At 40.5% G+C, this 18,603-nt stretch overlaps 2 protein-coding genes across 2 annotated transcripts in view; one reads left to right on the forward strand and one right to left on the reverse strand.

Moving 5' to 3' along the window:
- The window catches only part of LOC127004411 (dipeptidase 1-like), a 154,261-nt gene extending 147,058 nt beyond the window's left edge, over positions 1-7,203 (reverse strand). Inside the window, exon 1 of the mRNA XM_050872071.1 lies at positions 6,791-7,203. The gene's annotated coding sequence lies outside the window, so the exon portion shown is untranslated. The remainder of the gene's footprint in view (positions 1-6,790) is intronic.
- A 2,166-nt stretch (positions 7,204-9,369) lies between these two features.
- Positions 9,370-18,182, forward strand: LOC127004414 (INO80 complex subunit B-like). The gene is made up of 8 exons (XM_050872078.1): positions 9,370-9,509; positions 11,895-12,077; positions 12,967-13,159; positions 13,355-13,511; positions 13,916-14,060; positions 14,549-14,649; positions 15,470-15,642; positions 15,877-18,182. Exons 2-8 carry the CDS (start codon positions 12,017-12,019, stop codon positions 16,022-16,024), a joined length of 978 nt encoding a protein of 325 aa, XP_050728035.1. The 5' UTR covers positions 9,370-9,509; positions 11,895-12,016; the 3' UTR covers positions 16,025-18,182.
- Positions 18,183-18,603: the final 421 nt, after the last annotated feature.

Here is an 18,603-nt window from a genome sequence, read left to right on the forward strand (position 1 = left end):
TGTCTGTTGCTCAACCAATTCGCGATCCATTGGTTTACTTGACCGTCAATACCTATTTGTTTTAATTTATAAAGTAATTTATGATGTGGGACTTTATCAAACGCTTTCTGGAAATCAAGATAGACTACGTCCAATGATTTGGTTACGTCATAAACTGAGAAGAGGTCGTTATCAAAGGTCAATAGGTTTGATAGGCAGAATCTTTTGTTACGGAAGTCATGTTGTGAATCCCCATTAATGAGTGGCTTTCGAGGTAACTCACAATTTTGTCTTTACTTATGTTCTCAATTAGCTTGCCTACAATTGAAGTTAGACTAATGGGTCGGTAGTTACCTGGTATTTTTTGTCTCCTTTCTTAAAAATCGGTGTCACGTTAGCCTTTTTCCAATCCGAAGGGACGATGCCTTGTCGCAAGGACACATTGAACACGGTTGTGAGGGAGGAGACTATTTCGCTCTTTGTTTCTTAAGCAGTATAGGATATACTTTATCGGGTCCGGGACTTTTATTTGTTTTAAGTGAATGGAGAGCTTTAAGGACTTCATCGGTTATTATTTCAAAATTAGGCAATGTATGCTCGAGATTTATATTAGTACTGGTGCTGGTGATAGTGGGAGGAAGACTGTTAGTATTAAACACCGAGGAAAAGTAACTGTTTAAGAGATTTGCAATGTGTTGGCTGTCAGTCATTAGTGCACCGTCGCTGTTTGTTAAAGGTCCAATTCCACTTCTGATCGTCTTTCTGTTGTTTATGTAACAGAAGAAAGATTTCGGATTATTTTTACAGTTGGCTGCAATATTTTCTTCATATCTACGCTTTGCCTGACATACTTATCTTTTTACTCGTCGTCTGGCATCGTTATAAAGTCTAATGTTTTCGGGCGTGCTTTGTTCTTGGTGGAGGGACATACGGGCGGGGTGGGAGAGAGAGAGAGAGAGAGAGAGAGAGAGAGAGAGAGAGAGAGAGAGAGAGAGAGAGAGAGAGAGAGAGAGAGAGAGAGAGAGAGAGAGAGAGAGAGAGAGAGAGAGAGAGAGAGAGAGGGAGACAAACAGACAGACAGAGATAAACAAAAAAACTAACAGACAGACGGAGGGAAAAAATATCCCTCGAAATACAGACAGACAGACACAGACAGACTGTGAGGAAAAAATCTATATATACCTCGGTGATATAGTTTCAGGAAGAGGAAACGGCCGGGACGGGATGGCTGGCAAAGCGATGACAGACGGATCTTATCTCTCCATGGGTTCAAGGTTTTTTCTTTTTTTCTTTTTTTTCTCTATCACCCGCTAACTGAATATCTCTCTCTCTCTCTCTCTCTCTCTCTCTCTCTCTCTCAGCTTCAAAGGGTAGCGAGAAAATAAATATTGGTTAAAACGTTGACGCACTTTCAAACGTTTCCATAAATGTCTCCCCTTTGTTAATGTTTTCACCGCAAATATCCACACTACGGCGGGGCGAGAGAGAGAGAGAGAGAGAGAGAGAGAGAGAGAGAGAGAGAGAGAGAGAGAGAGAGAGAGAGAGAGATACAGGAAAAGTGAGCGAAGGGAAGGAAAATTAATATCTGTGTAAATATAAAAAAAAAATACACCATCTGCCTCAATTAATAAAAAAAAACAATGCGGTCCTTAGAATTTCACTCTTGTTGAGCTACACATCTTCAACAAAAGAGTCCCATCGTGTGCTGTACCATATCGTGTTCCACCGTAATGGCTTGTTCTGTTCCGCTGTTCCACCCCGTATCGCAGTGTTCCGTAATTTCCGTATCATGAGCGCTCCAGCTTCATGCTCTAGGTCGTGATCCGCTTTTTTTTCTCTCCGTACAGCAGCGAGCGTTTCCTAGGGTCGTATTATGAGACATTTCATAGCCCAAGAACACCTATCGGACAAGGCTTTCGTAGGAGTTTTGGGAATTTCCAGGAGCAGTTTTATGGCCCTGGTGGTAGTTTGACCCTTCCTCTGTACAATGAACCTGAAGAAACATTAGAACCCGAGTGACCCCCTCTTTGACCTTTAGAAATAGCTGATGTGAGAACCGAAAGTGTCTTATAATACCAGTTTTATTAATGTTCCGTACCTTGCCGAGTGTTTCAGCCTTATAGGACGGTCTGTTTCATCCTTCCTCTCCTTACTGCTGTGCTCCTTACTACAATGTCGAGTGTTGTAGCTATGGTAGTACGTCCTCTTCCACTCAGTAAACTTGCGTCCCTTAGTGTTCCGTACCTTGCTTAGTGTTCCAGCCTTTTGGTACGGTATGTTCCACTCTTCCTCGCCGTACTGATGTGTTCTGTACTACCATGTCGTGTTGCAGCTATGGTAGTATTTCACCTTCCACTCAGCTGCGTTCCTTAGAGTTCCGTCCCTTGCTTAGTGTTCCAGCCTTTTGGTACGCTCTGTTCCACTCTTCCACGCCGTACTGATGTGTTTTGTACTACCATGTCGAGTGTTGTAGCTACTGTAGTACATCCTCTTCCACTCAGCTGCGTTCCTTAGAGTTCCGTACCTTGCTTAGTGTTCCAGCCTTTTGGTACGGTATGTTCCACTCTTCCTCGCCGTACTAATGTGTTCTGTACTACCACGTCGAGTGTTATAGCTACTGTAGTACATCCTCTTCCACTCAATACAGCTGTGTTCCTTCAGTGTTCCGTGGAGTACTGAGTATTGTTAAATCCATATTCTCAAACATTTCGGGGCTTACACACACATTGGATAAGGCTTTCGTAGAGGTTTTGGATATTTTCAAGGGTATTTTAAAACCTTAGTGATGAAGGCTTCCGCACCATGAACGTGATATAAGACTCATGAGACCCCGATTAATCTCCTTTGTGGCCATTTGATTTTTTTTTTTTTTTTTTTTTTTGTGTGTGTGTGTGAGAGAGAGCGGAAAGAGTGAGAATACAGGCCTTAAATCTCAATGGACGGCCCTCTTCCCCTTCCGCCGGACTGCAGTGTTCCGTATACCATGCAGAGTATTCAGGTTCCACGGTGTATTCTGTACCACTTCTTACCACATATAGCGTTTTGTACTGTGCCAAGGGTTCCACTGTTCCCCTCTGTACCTTTGTGTTCCGTACTGCACAATGATCCAGTTTCATTGCACGTCTTGTTCCACTGTTCCATTCCGCTCCGTATTATTGTTCCACCTTGGCCTTGGCGAGCATGTAACATTTCCTTTCTCCCATTCCGGGGTGAAATATATAGAGGAGCAGGCTCTCTCTCTCTCTCTCTCTCTCTCTCTCTCTCTCTCTCTCTCTCTCTCTCTCTCTCTCTCTCTCTCTCTCCAAAGGCCCCCATTGTCGACATACCCTTTCTTCCCATTGTGCGGCCAGCCCTCAGCGTAACATTATTGAAGCCAGACACAAAGAAACATATGCCTCCCCTTCACACACGAAAAAAAAAGACAATAAAAAATACTCCAATAGGTAAATTTCGATTTGCATGTTTTTTTCATTCAAAGTCCCCCCCCCCCCCCCCCCCACACACACACATATTCATACATACATACATACATACATACATACATATATACTTTAGATGCACAACTAAAATAAACATACTTCCTCAGAAATTAAACGAGGTGCCTTGCGATATTAAGAGAGCTCATTATGAAGACACGACGCAGCAGAGAGAGAGAGAGAGAGAGAGAGAGAGAGAGAGAGAGAGAGAGAGAGGGGGGTCTTCCTCTCTTCCTAGATGCTATAAACACTACACCTAAACCTTCTATTATTTTTTCCTCCTTCCTAATTCTACAAAAAAAGAACTGACAGCAAAAGGAATAATCTATTTTATCAGTTGATCGATTAATTAATGAAACAGCAAGATGAATGAAATATAGAAAAGTACTTAAGCTAATAAAAAAAATCAAACCCCTATGGAGAAAAAAAAGTAATCTGAGAGAAGTTTTCCACATAAAATTAAGGGAAAATTCGAAAGAAAAATCATAAGTACCTGAAATTTCCTATTTAACCCTTCTTTCCTCCTTCCCTGTATGTTTTTTGTGTGTTTTTTACATTCTCCCTCTTTCCTTCCTCTAATGGGTTTTTTTTCCTGTATAGAACAATAAACTAAACAAAATATACACAAATAATTAAACCAGCAAAAGAAAACGTTATAATACAGAAAAAAAAAATATGAAAAGTTCCAAATTAAAACCAAAAATAATTATAAATGCAAGTGGAGAATTGTAAATAGCTTAAGTTTCCCAGTTAATTTTTTTACTCTTCCTCGTTTCCATAATGTATACCTCCTTCTTTCCACTACCCAACTTTCCCTCTTCCCTCCGCTGCTTCTCCTCTTACATAAAAATACTCAGTAGCTAACCATAACCATTTGTAACCATAAACAACAAAGTCCCGTTCCACAAGCGCCCTTCCTCATTCTAAAAAGTAATACAAATCCACCTTTTATAAGCCAAAAGGAAGAAAATGTCGGAGAGGAAAGAGCAAAAGGAAAGAGAAAAAACTACAAATAAGAGAAGGGAGGAAAGGAGGGAAATTGATATAGAGAGAAAAATCTTGCTCCAGAGAGAGAGAGAGAGAGAGAGAGAGAGAGAGAGAGAGAGAGAGAAGGGGGGAGGGGAATGGAATATTGCGTTTACTAACCATTCGACGACGCTCTCTTCAGACCCTTCCTTTTGAAACGGTTGCGAACAACAACAACAACAACAACAACAACAACAACAAGAGCAGCGGCGGCTGTGGCTCTGAGGACGGTATCAAACAAGGAAAAAAGGTCGACACAGCGAGGGGACACTCATGTTTTAATATTCCACTTGACACAGGCAGAAATGAAAGAGAGAGAGAGAGAGAGAGAGAGAGAGAGAGAGAGAGAGAGAGAGAGAGAGAGAGAGAGAGAGAGAGAGAGAGAATACCTCCCCCCCCCCTACACACACACACACACACACACACACACACACACACACACACCGGAAGATTCAAAAGCACCTTTCCACTTCTGACCTTTTATCTGATCGCCAGTATGGGTTCAGCAAGGGGCGTTCTACTAGCGATCTTCTTACTCTCTTTGACTCTTGGTCATCCTCTCTTAAACGTTTCGGTGAAACTTTCTCAGTTGCGCTGGACATATCGAAAGCCTTCGATAGAGTCTGGCACAACTCTTTGCTTTATAAACTGCTCTCTTTCGGATTCTATCCCTCTCTCTGTTCCTTTTATCTCCAGTTTCCTTTCCGGCCGTTCTGTCTCTGCTGTGGTAGACGGTCACTGTTCTTCCCCTAAACCTATCAGCAGTGGTGTTCCACAGGGCTCTGTCCTATCACCCACTATCTTTCTGTTATTCATCAATGATCTTCTTTCCATAACAAACTGTCCTATCCACTCATTCGCTGACGACTCCACTCTGCAATATTCAACTTCTTTCAACAGAAGACCCTCTCAACAGGAATTACATGACTCCAGACTGGGGGCTGCAGAACGCTTAACCTCAGACCTTGCTATCATTTCCGATTGGGGCAAAAGGAACCTTGTGTCCTTTAATGCCTCAAAAATCCAATTTCTCCACCTATCCCCTATTATTCAACAACACTCAGCTGTTACCGTCTTCAACACTAAACATCCTCGGTCTATCCTTAACTCAAAATCTTAACTGGAAACTTCACATCTCTCTCACTATATCAGCTTCCTCGAGGTTGGGCGTTCTGTATCGTCTCCGCCAGTTCTTCTCCCCCGCACAGTTGCTATCCATATACAGGGGCCTTGTCCGCCCTCGTATCGGAGTATGAATCTCAAATGTGGTGGGGCTCCACTCACACTGCTCTGTTGGACAGAGTGGAGTCTAAGGCTCTTCGTCTCATCAGCTCTCCTTCTCTTACTGATAGTCTTCTATTCTACCTCTTAAATTCCGCCGCCATGTTGCCTCTCTTTCTATCTTCTATCGATATTTTCACGCTGACTGCTCTTCTGAACTTGCTAACTGCATGTCTCTCCCCACTCCCGCGGCCTCGCCGCACACGACTTTCTACTCAAGCTCATCCCTTTATTGTCCAAATCCCTTACGCACGAGTTAACCAGCATTTTCACTCTAATCCCTCACGCTGGTAAACTCTGGAACAATCTTCCTTCATCTGTATTTCCTCCTGCCCACGACTTGAACTCTTTCAAGAGGAGGGTATCAGGACACCTCTCCTCCCGAAATTGACCTCTCTTTCGGCCACTCCTCTTGACTCTTTTGTGGGGGCAGTGAGCAGTGGGGTTTTTTTTTTTCTTTATTGTGTTTTCTTTCTTGCCCTTGAACTGTTTCCTCTACTGCTAAAAAAAAAAAAGACAAACCAATCATCCGTATGTATATATATATATATATATATATATATATATATATATATATATATATATATATATATATATATATATATATATATATATATATATATGCGTTATTGTTTTTTTCTTTCTCCTACAATCTAATAACACCTCTTCCAAAGATATTAAATTGCCAGAGGAGAAATATTCGTTTCCCTCGCCTCGCCACCTCGCAATAAAACTCTTCGTACGACGAAATAAAGGGAGAAACAGCAGGCACACAGATTTCCGAAAAATGAAAATGGTGAATACGAGAGAGAGAGAGAGAGAGAGAGAGAGAGAGAGAGAGAGAGATTCTATCGCCGCTAAAATGGTAACCTATCGACCCTAAATTATCTTTCCAAATCTCAAAATCGAGTAATATGAAAGGAATCGGTTATCAGAGCGACGATCAGCACATTTAAATCTACCATAACAAAACAGTGTCAACCACCGGAGTAACAAACTAACAATAAGACAACAGCAATAATACTCACCGAGGCGATGAATGTGACCGGCGTCCCGTGCGGCGCCTCCCCGAGGCTGTCTTGTGACGTCTGTCGCTGGATCACTCCATAGGTCCGCTTTCTCTTGTTTTCCATTAAGTCTTTGCCCCTTGTTCACATTTGTGTTTAACCTTCCTCGGTGATCAACGCTCTTCTTAATTATTTTGCTCGATCTCTTATTTTCCAACAGTCAGTTTGAGTCACGGGAAGGATGACAAGACACTTTTGCAGATTTTACACCACACTGCTGTTAGCTTAATTCAAGCTTGGATGAACACACTTGTTCTTCGAGGCGGCAATACATCATTATCATATTTTCACAACTCTCCTACAATATGATGGGATACTCTTTCACTACGTCTGTCTGCAAACAACACATAACAACCCAACAAACGTAGTTGTCATGCCCCTCCCCACGCGCGGAGCAAAATATTGTTTGTTTTGGTGTAATGCCTTTGCAACGGAACCACTTGTCACTCTTTTCCTGTGTGTGTGTGTGTTTTGCTTTTTCTTTATACTTTGTGACTTTTTTTTATTTTTTCGGTCTTTTTTCCTTGCTACCCTTCTTTTGTTTTATATTCAAATATTATTTTTTCCTATTATGTCCTGCCTATCATCTTTGCAGGGCTCCTTTCGTTACTACATCCTGATCAATCTAACAAAAAAGTGTTCTAAATCGATCTTCAACTTCTGCGTCACAAACTTTTTTTTTCCCTGTTAATGCGTGCTTTTTCCTGTCCCTTAATCTTAGGCTGTTGGTTGTGGCCCATAAAAATGATAGGTGATGCAAGCCCGTAATTTGCAAGGGCAAATATTTTTAGTGGGGCTAGAGGGCATCATATATGGCCAGTTCGACAGTCCACCCCAGTCACTGTTGTAAGCCCCGAACCAATCCATATCCACCACAATGATCCGTTCTTTTTACTCAAAACCAGCTACTAATAAAGAAATTTCCTGTGTGGTGTTCTAAAATTTCCTTCTCATTTTTATATCAACGCCAAACACTAGAGCTACAAGGAATTTCATCGTATTTTGTGTTTGGTTAGGGAGCTTACGAACTTGCTGGATTGGACTGTAAGACCCATAGGCTCATGAGAGGCAGGAAGTGGGTGGCGAGCGAAGCGAGCATGCGCTCCTTGGGGAAACTTTTTTTAAATCAAGCACTTTTAGGGGAATTTTGACAACAATGGGGGGGTCTATATCCCCTCTAGCCCCCCAGAAATTACGGCCCTACTAGTGGATTGTCATGGGCGGTCTGCAGGCTGCAGAATTTCCCATTTGAGTCTTCCAATCCTTGTAGATATAAAAACTTTATATCTTTTCCATTCTCCCTTCCGATACTAGCTAGCGATAAGTCCTATAGGCGAAAACGATACTATATTGATATTTCAGATAGAAAAACATAGATGAATTCAAATTTTCATTATCTGTATTTTAGAATACTTACAAAACCTGGAAACCACACGATGACACGTAAATATGGACGATAATGCTAGAAACTCCTGAACCGGTGTTGTGTTATTTGACGTCCCCACTGTCAAAAGCTGGCGCTTTTGTTTACAAACACTGGTCTCTCGTGAACTGCGCATGCTCAGACCGGCAAGCATAGACCTGTACAGTCTCACAAAGGTCTTTAACCGTAATTAAGAGTTGCTGGAAGGTTGAATCAGACATACAGTACCACTACCACCATCCTCGCTGTTTCTAGACTAACACTCAACCTGTACGAGTTGTATTTATAGGTATATAAAGAGTGTCGTTCTAGAAACAGGGAGGAATCAATATGGTGGTACTGTATGTCTGATTCAGCTTTTCAGCAACTCTTAATGTGTTGAAAAGCTTTGTGAGACGGTACAGGTCTACGTTTACTGGTCTGAGCATGCGCAGTTCACGAGAGACCAGTACGTGTTTGTAAACAAAAGCACCAGCTTTTGACGATGGGACACCAAATAACACAACACCGGGTGCCTTCAATACCATGGCATGCTCACAAACGAATATGGAATATCAAATTTGAGGCAGTGAATAATCATTTTTTGGGCAAAGTTAAATGATTTTTTTTCTTTTATATATTGATTTTTTATTAACATAAAAAAATAACCTAGTGTTTTAATGTTGATGATGTAAATATGAAATCTCTTCACCAAAGATATTTCATACCCCGAAGTTTTTTCATCGGGCCACGCATGCGCAGTTGGGAGGAGACAACGTTTTTTTTTTCTGAGGCGAAAAAAAGTAGCAATTATCGCTAGTTTGGTTACAAAAGTAACGAGGATACCGATATATATTTAAATAGGTAGCGGATGGCCGATAATCCGATTTTGTTATCAGCGACAAAGTATCGCAAAAACTTATCGCGATAACGCCCAGCTATGGGGAATAGTATATTGTCCCATGTACGTTCGTACATAGGATACTGTATGTTCAGTATGTTTTTGTGTCTTTTACACATGTATTAATAGTTGTATAATCACACTCTGTCCTGCCTGGGGGTTGGGATGGCATGTTCCTCCCTTCTCCCTTGTTGTTGTTTTTAATTTCCGTTTAAAGGTCTGAAGAGAAATATAAAGTCGCCTGTGACATCAAGATCAGAGTCTTGGTCTTGGTAGTCATAACAACAACAAGGCGCAGACGAGCCGCTTATTATTATTTATTAGTGTTGGCGCTCCCTTGCCCTTGGTCACCTATACACTTCCGGCAGAGGAAGAAGGTAAGATTGGAAATGGTGGTTTAATTGTCTGCATCAAATAAGAAAATAGCACAGCAAAACAAGTTAAATAAGCAGACGTATCCAACCTAAACTGGCAGGCCAACTCCTGGCCTAGTGTGTCCAAGGGGAGGCCGCAGAGGGTTAGGACCAGAACCTCGAAGACGTATTTTATTTTTGTCACCTATAGGTCTCTCTATTCTATCCAAGACGCAGCACATTTTCGGAGCTATTACAGCCATATCAGACGTCCCACAAAAGATTTTTAGATATATGGCAAGGCCATAGTGTGTCCTACATAATATGTAAATTTCATTATTGCACGTGACACGAACTTATTAGTAAGAATAACCAAATGCTCTTCAGCCATAAAATGAGGGCATATATGACAAGAAACTAACCTAACTCAAGCAAAGTTAACATAACCAAACCTAACCACAGCACTGCGGACAGCAGCCGCCACCCAGACTGTCTCCTTCACATCGGTGATGGTGACATGATGTTGGGTTTTCTTAGGCTAGGTTAGTTTCTAACTGTGTTTTCTTATTATGGTCAAAGGGCATGTACTTTTGCCCTTTAGCTATAACATGAAGACATAGCCTATATAGTATTTTAGAGTGCCAGAGGTAAACTACACATGTAACCCTTTCAATACAGTGATGCAGATGTCGGCATCACAGTATGAAAAGGGTTAAGAGGAAATGGAATAGGATTAATCCTCTTCTAAACCTCTTAATCCTCTTCCATTTCCTCTTAAGAGGTTTAGAAGAGGATTAAGAGGTTTAAAAGAGGATTAATCCTCTTCCATTTCCTCTCAACTGTTTCCATACTGTGATGCCGATGTCTGCATCACGTATTGAAAGGGTTAAACTGATAGTTTATAAATAATTGTTAGGGTGAGGCTATTCACCAAGCAGTGCTGGGTGAATAAAGTTGATGTCATGTAGTAATTTGTCGAGCAGCTGATCATATAAGTTGATAACTTGATATCATGTAGCTATTTACACTGCAGGTTGGCAAAAGTAATTAAAATAAGATAATCATTTTAGGTCTCAATTTGTGATAGAAAGAGGTAAACTTTCACAATTTTTCAATGCAAAATCAAATCAATGCAATAATACCCCTTGGTCACTGGTTAGTTTGAGATTTTTACAGAAAATAAAATATATATCCGGATATACACTCATTTTCTTATCTCAGAGCTCAGTCACAACTGAACCCACACGCTGCTACTCCATGTTTTCTTAAACAAACAGAACCCCATGCAAACCTAATGAGTACCTAGTAACTTATCTCATCTAAAAAAGTAACTTATTTCTGCTAAATACCTAGTAACCTACTTCATCTTCTTCTTCTTTTGACCTGTAACGCTTTGTATCGTTTCCTAGGTCCTCCTCCTCTCGGTCCTCTCTTCTTATTCACACACTTTCATTTTCACTAGTACGTAACTTTCCTCACTGTAATACGCTATAGCATTATAATTTTCTGTTTGTTGCTGAAATCACTTATTTTCATTTATTCAAGCATTTGTGCCCTTTTTTCTCAGCACTGCGTCACGAACACTTGCCAGCTTTACAATTCTTCTTTCTGTTTCCTTTTTGCCTCCATACAGCCCCAACATCGTGCAGATTGCCCCGTTATCCTCTAGCCTCCTAGCCCACTCCTCTTTCCTTATTACCGTCACTACTCCTGCTATTAACTCCCCTCTCTGCCTCTCATAGTTGCTACATTCTACAATTAGGTGTTCCACTGTTTCTTTCTCCCCTGTCCTACAGCTACAGTTTTGGTTTCCCCCGTCCCTGTTCCTGCCATTTACCTCCAGGGTTCCCGTCTTGCTTTAAACAATAGCTTGCTCCCCAGCCTCCTACATGCCAGTCTACTCCTTCTGGCTTCTGTTTCCTACTGTACCATCTTAACGTCGACTTGCCACTCATTCCTTCCTGACATTTGACTTGTCCGTTCCTTTCAACTTTCTTCTCCACATCCCTGATCTCCATCTCGGGAGGCAGTAGCTGAGTGGTTAACGTGCCGACCCCGCATTCGCCACGTTGTGAATGATGTGGGTTCGAATCCGCCACTACCACCTGGGATTTTTCAGTCACCGCCGAGTGGCCTAAGACTCCCCACATGCTGTCCTGAAGACCACATATCAACCCGGACTCTAGAAAAAGCTGCGCAAGTGAAATCAAGAACGAGTTCCAGGGGGCAGCATGAGCCAAGAATAATGGTGCCATTACAAACAACTGCCTGCACCATGATAGGCTCGGGCCGACCATCAGGCCCCTAAAGAATAGCCTACCGACGCTATAGGCCATATGTAAAAAAAAAAAAAAAAAAAAAATCATTCCACTCCTCTCTCAGGTGTTTTCTCCATTTTCATAATTCCAGGCAGTATCTGCTCTCAGTCCAACTTGTGGCAGAGGTATCGTGGTAACCTGGCAACAAAGTAGCTTCAGTAAATCTGAAGCAGACAAGTGAAGAGCTATTTAACCTCCTCCGGTTGGCCTACCATGGGGAAAAGGAAAGACAGGGAATACAAGGAGTCTGGGGACCCCCATGCAGATCCTCATGGTAAGCTCATCTCTCTTGGTGAAGTTTGTCTCTATTGAAAGTAGGAGTAGACTTAGGATAAATCTTTCAATTTTCAAAAAATCGTATGTGTAACTAGATTTTTTTTTCTATCCTTAATGACCAGTGTGTTCAAAAAGGATTGTCGACATATTAATGCCTCTGGATAATCCTAGTTGTCAGGCCTCTTAAGTAGTATTCATAACTTTTAGCATATGTAAGTGAGAAGAATTGTTTTAATGCATCTTTTTAGATACTTTAAAAATCATTCTTGTTTAAAATTGGCCTTGAGATAGATGTACCTAACAGTCTTAATTTCAGTTCATTTGTCAGTCTCTTTTACATGTCTGAATACTGAGTTCCTGCATCTCTTGAGTATTAAGTGTCTGCTTATATTACTGTATTTATAAATAGCACAGAATCTATAGTAAATATTATATTCATGCATACCAGTAATTTGCATTCCTTAATTTCTAATATCCCTGTCATATTGATATTTATGCACTGTATTGAATATGAATGTTGAAATTCTGTTCCAAGCAGAGACTTTCTGAACATTAGTTGGGCTTTGGATTACCCATTTTTTTCTCTTGTGGTATTTAAAACTAAAGTGTGTCAAATATATTTTCCTCCAACAAAGTGAGACAATTTATTTATTTATTTTATTTTATTTTATTTATTTATTTATTTTTTTAACTTGATGGGAATAGCTAGGGAACCTATGTTGGCTTCATCCTTTGCGAGCTGAATCTACAGTTAAACAAGGCGGTGGTGCCCTGCTTGCACTCCCAGCTGATGAGAGCAGAGTTACAGAAAAATTCAAATACATACATGCCTTCTCAGGGGTTTTGTTGGGTTTATTATTTTGTTTTTCCTTTATGTGTTCTTTCAGACTCAGTGGTAGAGACTGTTAAGAAGCCCAAGAAACATAAGCATAAAAAGTCTTCAAAGAAAGAAGAAGTGGAGAGGATCATCAATGTGGAGGATGTGGAAGACATGGATATCTCTGTAGATGATGTTGAAGACTCCCCATCACAGACTTTGAGGCTCAAGATAAAAATTGCTGACTCATCACCTGACAAAATGTACTATAACTTCTATTTATGAGACTTTGGTAATCCTAGAGCCATATCAGCAGCATCATTTGCAGAAGTAGTTTTCTAATAGTGTATATCACTTAAGTTATATTGAAACTTAGTTGAAAGAAATACATTAAATGAGGGATACCTAACCCCTTAGTCCCTCTATCACATCACCTGACTTGTTGCTTTGTGAGACAGGAACACATCCAAGGGAGTCAAGGTGAAGACTGAGAAGAACAAGAGTTCCAGTAGCAGTAAGAAGAGCAGCAAGAAGAAAGATGGTAAAGGAGAGGACGACACAGACAGTGAGGAGGAGCGATGGCTGGATGCCATTGAGTCAGGCAAGCTGGAGGAGGTAATGATGGGTGTTGTTCTTCGTTCTGCCTTGCCTTCAGGAGTGAGAGCTGGACTAAGATTTATCATTCTCTAATTAAGTTTTTTTACATGTACTATGTAATTTCATCCATGAGTATTTTGAAAAATTTGATGAATACCTTAAAATTCTCATAATTTACTTCTATAACAAAAAAAGTGACTCCAAACCTGTCTCAATCCTTAATAATGCAAAAAATTATGATACCGTATATATTATTTTAATTTTCAATAATGATATGATAAAGGCAGTTAGGTAGTAATACAATAGGCAATGATGAATCTGTATCCCATACTTGTATTCTAGAGTGCCCCCTCAATGAATCTATCCTCTTGGATGTCTAACTGAATTTTAGAAGTTTGCTAAGATTGACTCAAATATTTAAGGTTGATGATGAACTGAAAAGAATGAAGAACCCAAGGCTGATGACAGCACGGCAGCGAGCCATGCTGGAGAAAGAGAAGAAGACTGACGGCACAGACGACACCTTCCCTGTTATTCCAGCCGAGCCTCTTCTCTCCCTGCCCTCAGGTGGGATGCACACCACACACTGGCATGCTGTCTTCCTCCCAAGCATTCTGTCGATGATACTGGAGATACATTTTGATAATATCAATGAGTTTATTTTTGTAGGGCTAAGGACAAAAAAATGCCTGCAACATATTGTTTATCTAAAAAGAAGAAATGAAGTTGCCAAAGAATGATCAGCTTTAGTTAAAGAGATGTCTTAATTCTCCCCTTTCGAATTAGTAATCATTGATCACCTTCTGTCTTCTCTGCACACTTTATATAGCACTGGTTCTTATAGTTTTTAAGCTGAGCTCCCTGCTACCCCTTTTCAGTATTAGCCTGTTATTACTCACTATTTACCTTTCAAAATCTTGTGAAAAGTGCATGAAATCACTCATTTATTTTGTCAGGTACATTTTTGGATACCCCCATGAACTGGTTTTGACACCCTTTGAAAATATTAAGACACTATATAAAGAACCTCTGCTCTAGTCTTTTTTTTTTTTCAGGCTTTAAGGAAAAAGTTGTTACAAAGGAAATGTTAGCCAAAAAAGCCATCAAGACTCAAAAGAGAAGAGAACAGGCTCAAGAGAAGAGGGAAGAAGATAAGGTAAAAACACTCATCTCTCAGATCTTGATTTCACAGATAGTCTGTTCTGGTCTTGCCATGATCTTGTTTTAGGATGGCTAAAAGTCAACCTCCTGATCCTCATCCTTTTCCTCCTCCTTCATTGTATACATGACAGAGAGGAATTAATAGTAAATAGCAAAGGAAGTTAAGTTTATATATATATATATATATATATATATATATATATATATATATATATATATATATATATATATATATATATATATATATATATAAAGTGTCATCACTGAGAAAAGCAAATATAAAGTTATTGAGTTTACGAATGTGTTGACTTTGGATGACGTGCCACATGATTTACTACTCAAACAGCCTCAGTCATATTTTTTATTTAAGAGTTCCTTTACCAGATGTTTTATAAATTGCTTAATCTTTATGTAAATTTTGGATTTGCACAAAATTGTTTCTGCATTAGCACACTAAAATATGCTCCAAAAATGAACTGTAATAAAATACATCCACTTTAATGTTATTTGAATATTTTTTTATTTGTCATGGGAGGCATTTCTACTTCTAGAGACACATGAGAAATTTATCTATTCTAGACTATAAAACTTTTTCCCAACAATCCACCTGGGATTCTAATCAGGGCCCATGAGACACAAGGCAGACACTTGCATTGAGCCAGAGGGTACCCCAAAGATTAAAAGTCTGTAGTCTTTATCTGCATCCTGAGTCATTAATTAGTAATATGAAAGGAAACTTAAAGCATGTAAATCAGTGACTATGATGCTGAATTTGGAATCCACATCTATATACATGAAAAACTTTTTTCATGCAGAAAAAAACTGTTGATCGTCTCCTGAAGAAACAAGATTCAAAAATAGCAAAGGTCAGCCGGAACAGGTCTTCTAAGAAAGCGATTCCCATGTTCTCCTACCTGAACAACAAAGACATGGTGGGCCTCTCAGTGCCAACCTCCTACAGTTTTCCACTGGAGACACAGACTGAGAGGTAAGTACACAGTTTAAAACTCAAACATTCCATATATAAGCCTTTTATCCTTGCTCAGGAACAAAAGTCAGTTGCAGTAGTCATTCCTCAGCAAAGTTCACTCACTTTTTTTTTTTTTTTTTTTTTCCACCATTGCACTAATGACATTTTCCATTTGTTTCCTCTCATGAAACTGACCAATGAACATTAAGAACAAGAAGGCTCCCCTAAATAAGATACTTGAACTTTCCCCAGAAAAGTCCCAGTGGCAAGGCTGTGTGGGGCTCAGGGCTGCCAGAACACGCGCAAGTACAGTTGCTCCAGAACGGGTGTTTCTCTCTGCAGTCTTCTGTGCTACAAGGCCAACTTATCATCTCACAAAATGTTGCAGGAGGCAGTGTAGCCAGTGCCAAGTCTATAGAGTAGTGTTAGTATTTATCCTTGGAATCATACATCATCTTCATCATCATCTCACTTAATATTTTTCAAATCTTAATCTGTTACTGCATACAGTTGTGAAGCTATAGCAAATGCTAACATAGTTTTATAGGAAAGTTATGTCATGTGAAATGAATATTGATTTCTACTGAGGACATATTGTGAAATAATCTTTTGCTGAAAATTATGTAATGAAATCAGTGGGGAATCATTTTTTATGCACCTTCATTGAATAATCTAATTACATAATCCACTTTTCATAATATATAAAATTATGAGGCATGTATGAAAATGCAAAGAAAGTGTTTGCTCGTCGATGTGCCGCAGGTCTGCCGCCAGTAGACCGGCGGTCTGCGGCCGGTCTACCACCGACTGACCTGCTGCAGTCACCGGTCAGAGAAATCGAAAATCGTACATGGTCACTGGTCTACCGCCGGCTTACTGGCGGTAAGCCGCCAGTCTACAGCAGGCAGACTGGCGGTAAGCCGCCGGTCCCGGGATTATTGCCTATTTTGTCGGCGGTCAGGCCCCAATCAGCTTATCGGGAGTCATCGGGGATGATTGGGACCGGGACCGGGAATGTGTGAGAGCCCCTTAAGGGCTTCAGTCAGGACATGACCTGACTCTCGCTTCCGCCCCTCCCTCCCCACATCCTTTCCATTTCATCTTCTGTGTGTGTGTGTGTGTTTACCTAGTTGTAAACACACACACACACAGAAGGGGAAATGAGAAGGGTGTGGGGAGGAAGTGGCAGAAGGGAGTCAGGTCAGGGTTTTGGTCAGGATATGACCTGACTCACTTCTGCCCCTCCCTCCACACACCCTTCCCATTTCCCCTTCTGTGTGTGTGTTTGTGTGTGTGTGTGTGTGTGTGTGCGCGTGTGCATTTGTGTGTGTGTGTTCATATAATCTAATGGGGAAGGAGAAAGGGAGGAAGAGCGATAGAGTGAGAGATAAGACTAAAGATAAGAGGGTGTGAGAAAGGAGGAAACAAGGGAAATGAGTGAAGGAAATGGGACAGGAAAAGAAGAGGTAGGTAGGGAGGGTCAGGTTAATGTGAGGAAAGAGGGGGAGAGAAAGGGTGTGAGTGGGAGGGAAAGAGATTAAAAGAGAGAGGTAGGGAGGGTCAGGTAAAGGTGAGGAAAGAGGGGGAGAGAAAGGGTGTGAGTGGGAGGGAAAGAGATTAAAAGAGAAAAACTGGGAGGGAGGGGAAAGGAAAAGAAGAAAGAAATGAGAAGGAAGGAGAAAAATACGGGGACGGAGAGGGAGAAGAAAGAAAGGAAGTGGGGGAGGAGTGAACCAGGGAAAAGACTAACGGCGCAATAGGCCGCGACGGAAAAAATAAAAAAATAGGTGGGTGACGTAGGTGCTTATTTAGGTGTTTTCCTAATTACATTGATTTATATTGTTTTATTTTTGGGGGGCTAGAAAATGCTTATTTTACCGTAAAATCCCGTGATATAGCGAAAAATCCGCGATACGATACAATTTAAAAATCCGCGATAAGTGAACCGCGATATAGCGAGGGATTACTGTATTTTGAATTTAATTTGTTGATATGTGTACACCTTTATCATCATCTGATTTTGGCATGCTATACCTTTCTGGAAAGCTCCATGTCTAAGCTATAACATAGTGAAATTTCAGGTCACTAGGTCTGTTTTTAAAGGAGCTGCCTTGTACAGGCCTACCGGCCTCTTGTAGACTCCTGCGTTCTTATGTTTTAGAGCCAAAATCCAAAACCGAAGCTAAATCCATATGAAAAAGTTAGCGGTTAGCGTTAGCTTCCACTAATTTCTTTGTTGGTTTATCGTTAGCGAAGCTAAGTTTTCAGTTAGTGGATCACCAGTTAGTGAAGCTAACTTTTCGGTTAGTGGTGCCCACCACTGGTTAAAAGAGATATGACAATGCCTCCCTGAACTATTTTTACTTGAAACACTTGTCAAAATTTTTATATGACCCTTTCTGACTCCCTACTTGACTTCTATGGGAAAGAAAGTTACAAATGATAAGGAAAGTGAAATGTATTGCATGAAAGGACTCCCAAACTAAGATCCTGTGCAGTGTTGGGTGATATTGGATAAGGAAATAATAATAGTTTGCTGCTATGAAATATTTGTTTTATTAAGATCCAATAGATTTTGTGTACAGTTTTTTACTCCAGCACCTTCTCAGTCTAAGCTAATCTGGCAGTGTTGTGACTTGACCAGCCTTGTTAATGTGAGGAGAGGATGACCAAGATAAACCAGCTAAGAGAATGAGACGATACCAAATATTGAACTATCCTTATACCATAGCCAGGAATGAAGGTCATCTTTTGTCTCCCGCATCTCCTTGTCATCTGTTAGTTAATCATTAAATACAGAACAGTTCAGTTTCATTATTTACAGAGCATTAAAGCCAAGGAATGCCAGTCACGGATGAATGTATCAAATAGAAATTAAGAATGGACAATTTACAGGGGGAAGAAGAGGTAAGTAAATATTGGAGGTATGTACAGCCACTTACTTTCTTCAGCCCCTGCATGCTAATCTGGATCTGACTC

The sequence above is a fragment of the Eriocheir sinensis genome, chromosome 28 (genome assembly GCF_024679095.1).
Source record: "Eriocheir sinensis breed Jianghai 21 chromosome 28, ASM2467909v1, whole genome shotgun sequence".
Taxonomy (NCBI): domain Eukaryota; kingdom Metazoa; phylum Arthropoda; class Malacostraca; order Decapoda; family Varunidae; genus Eriocheir; species Eriocheir sinensis.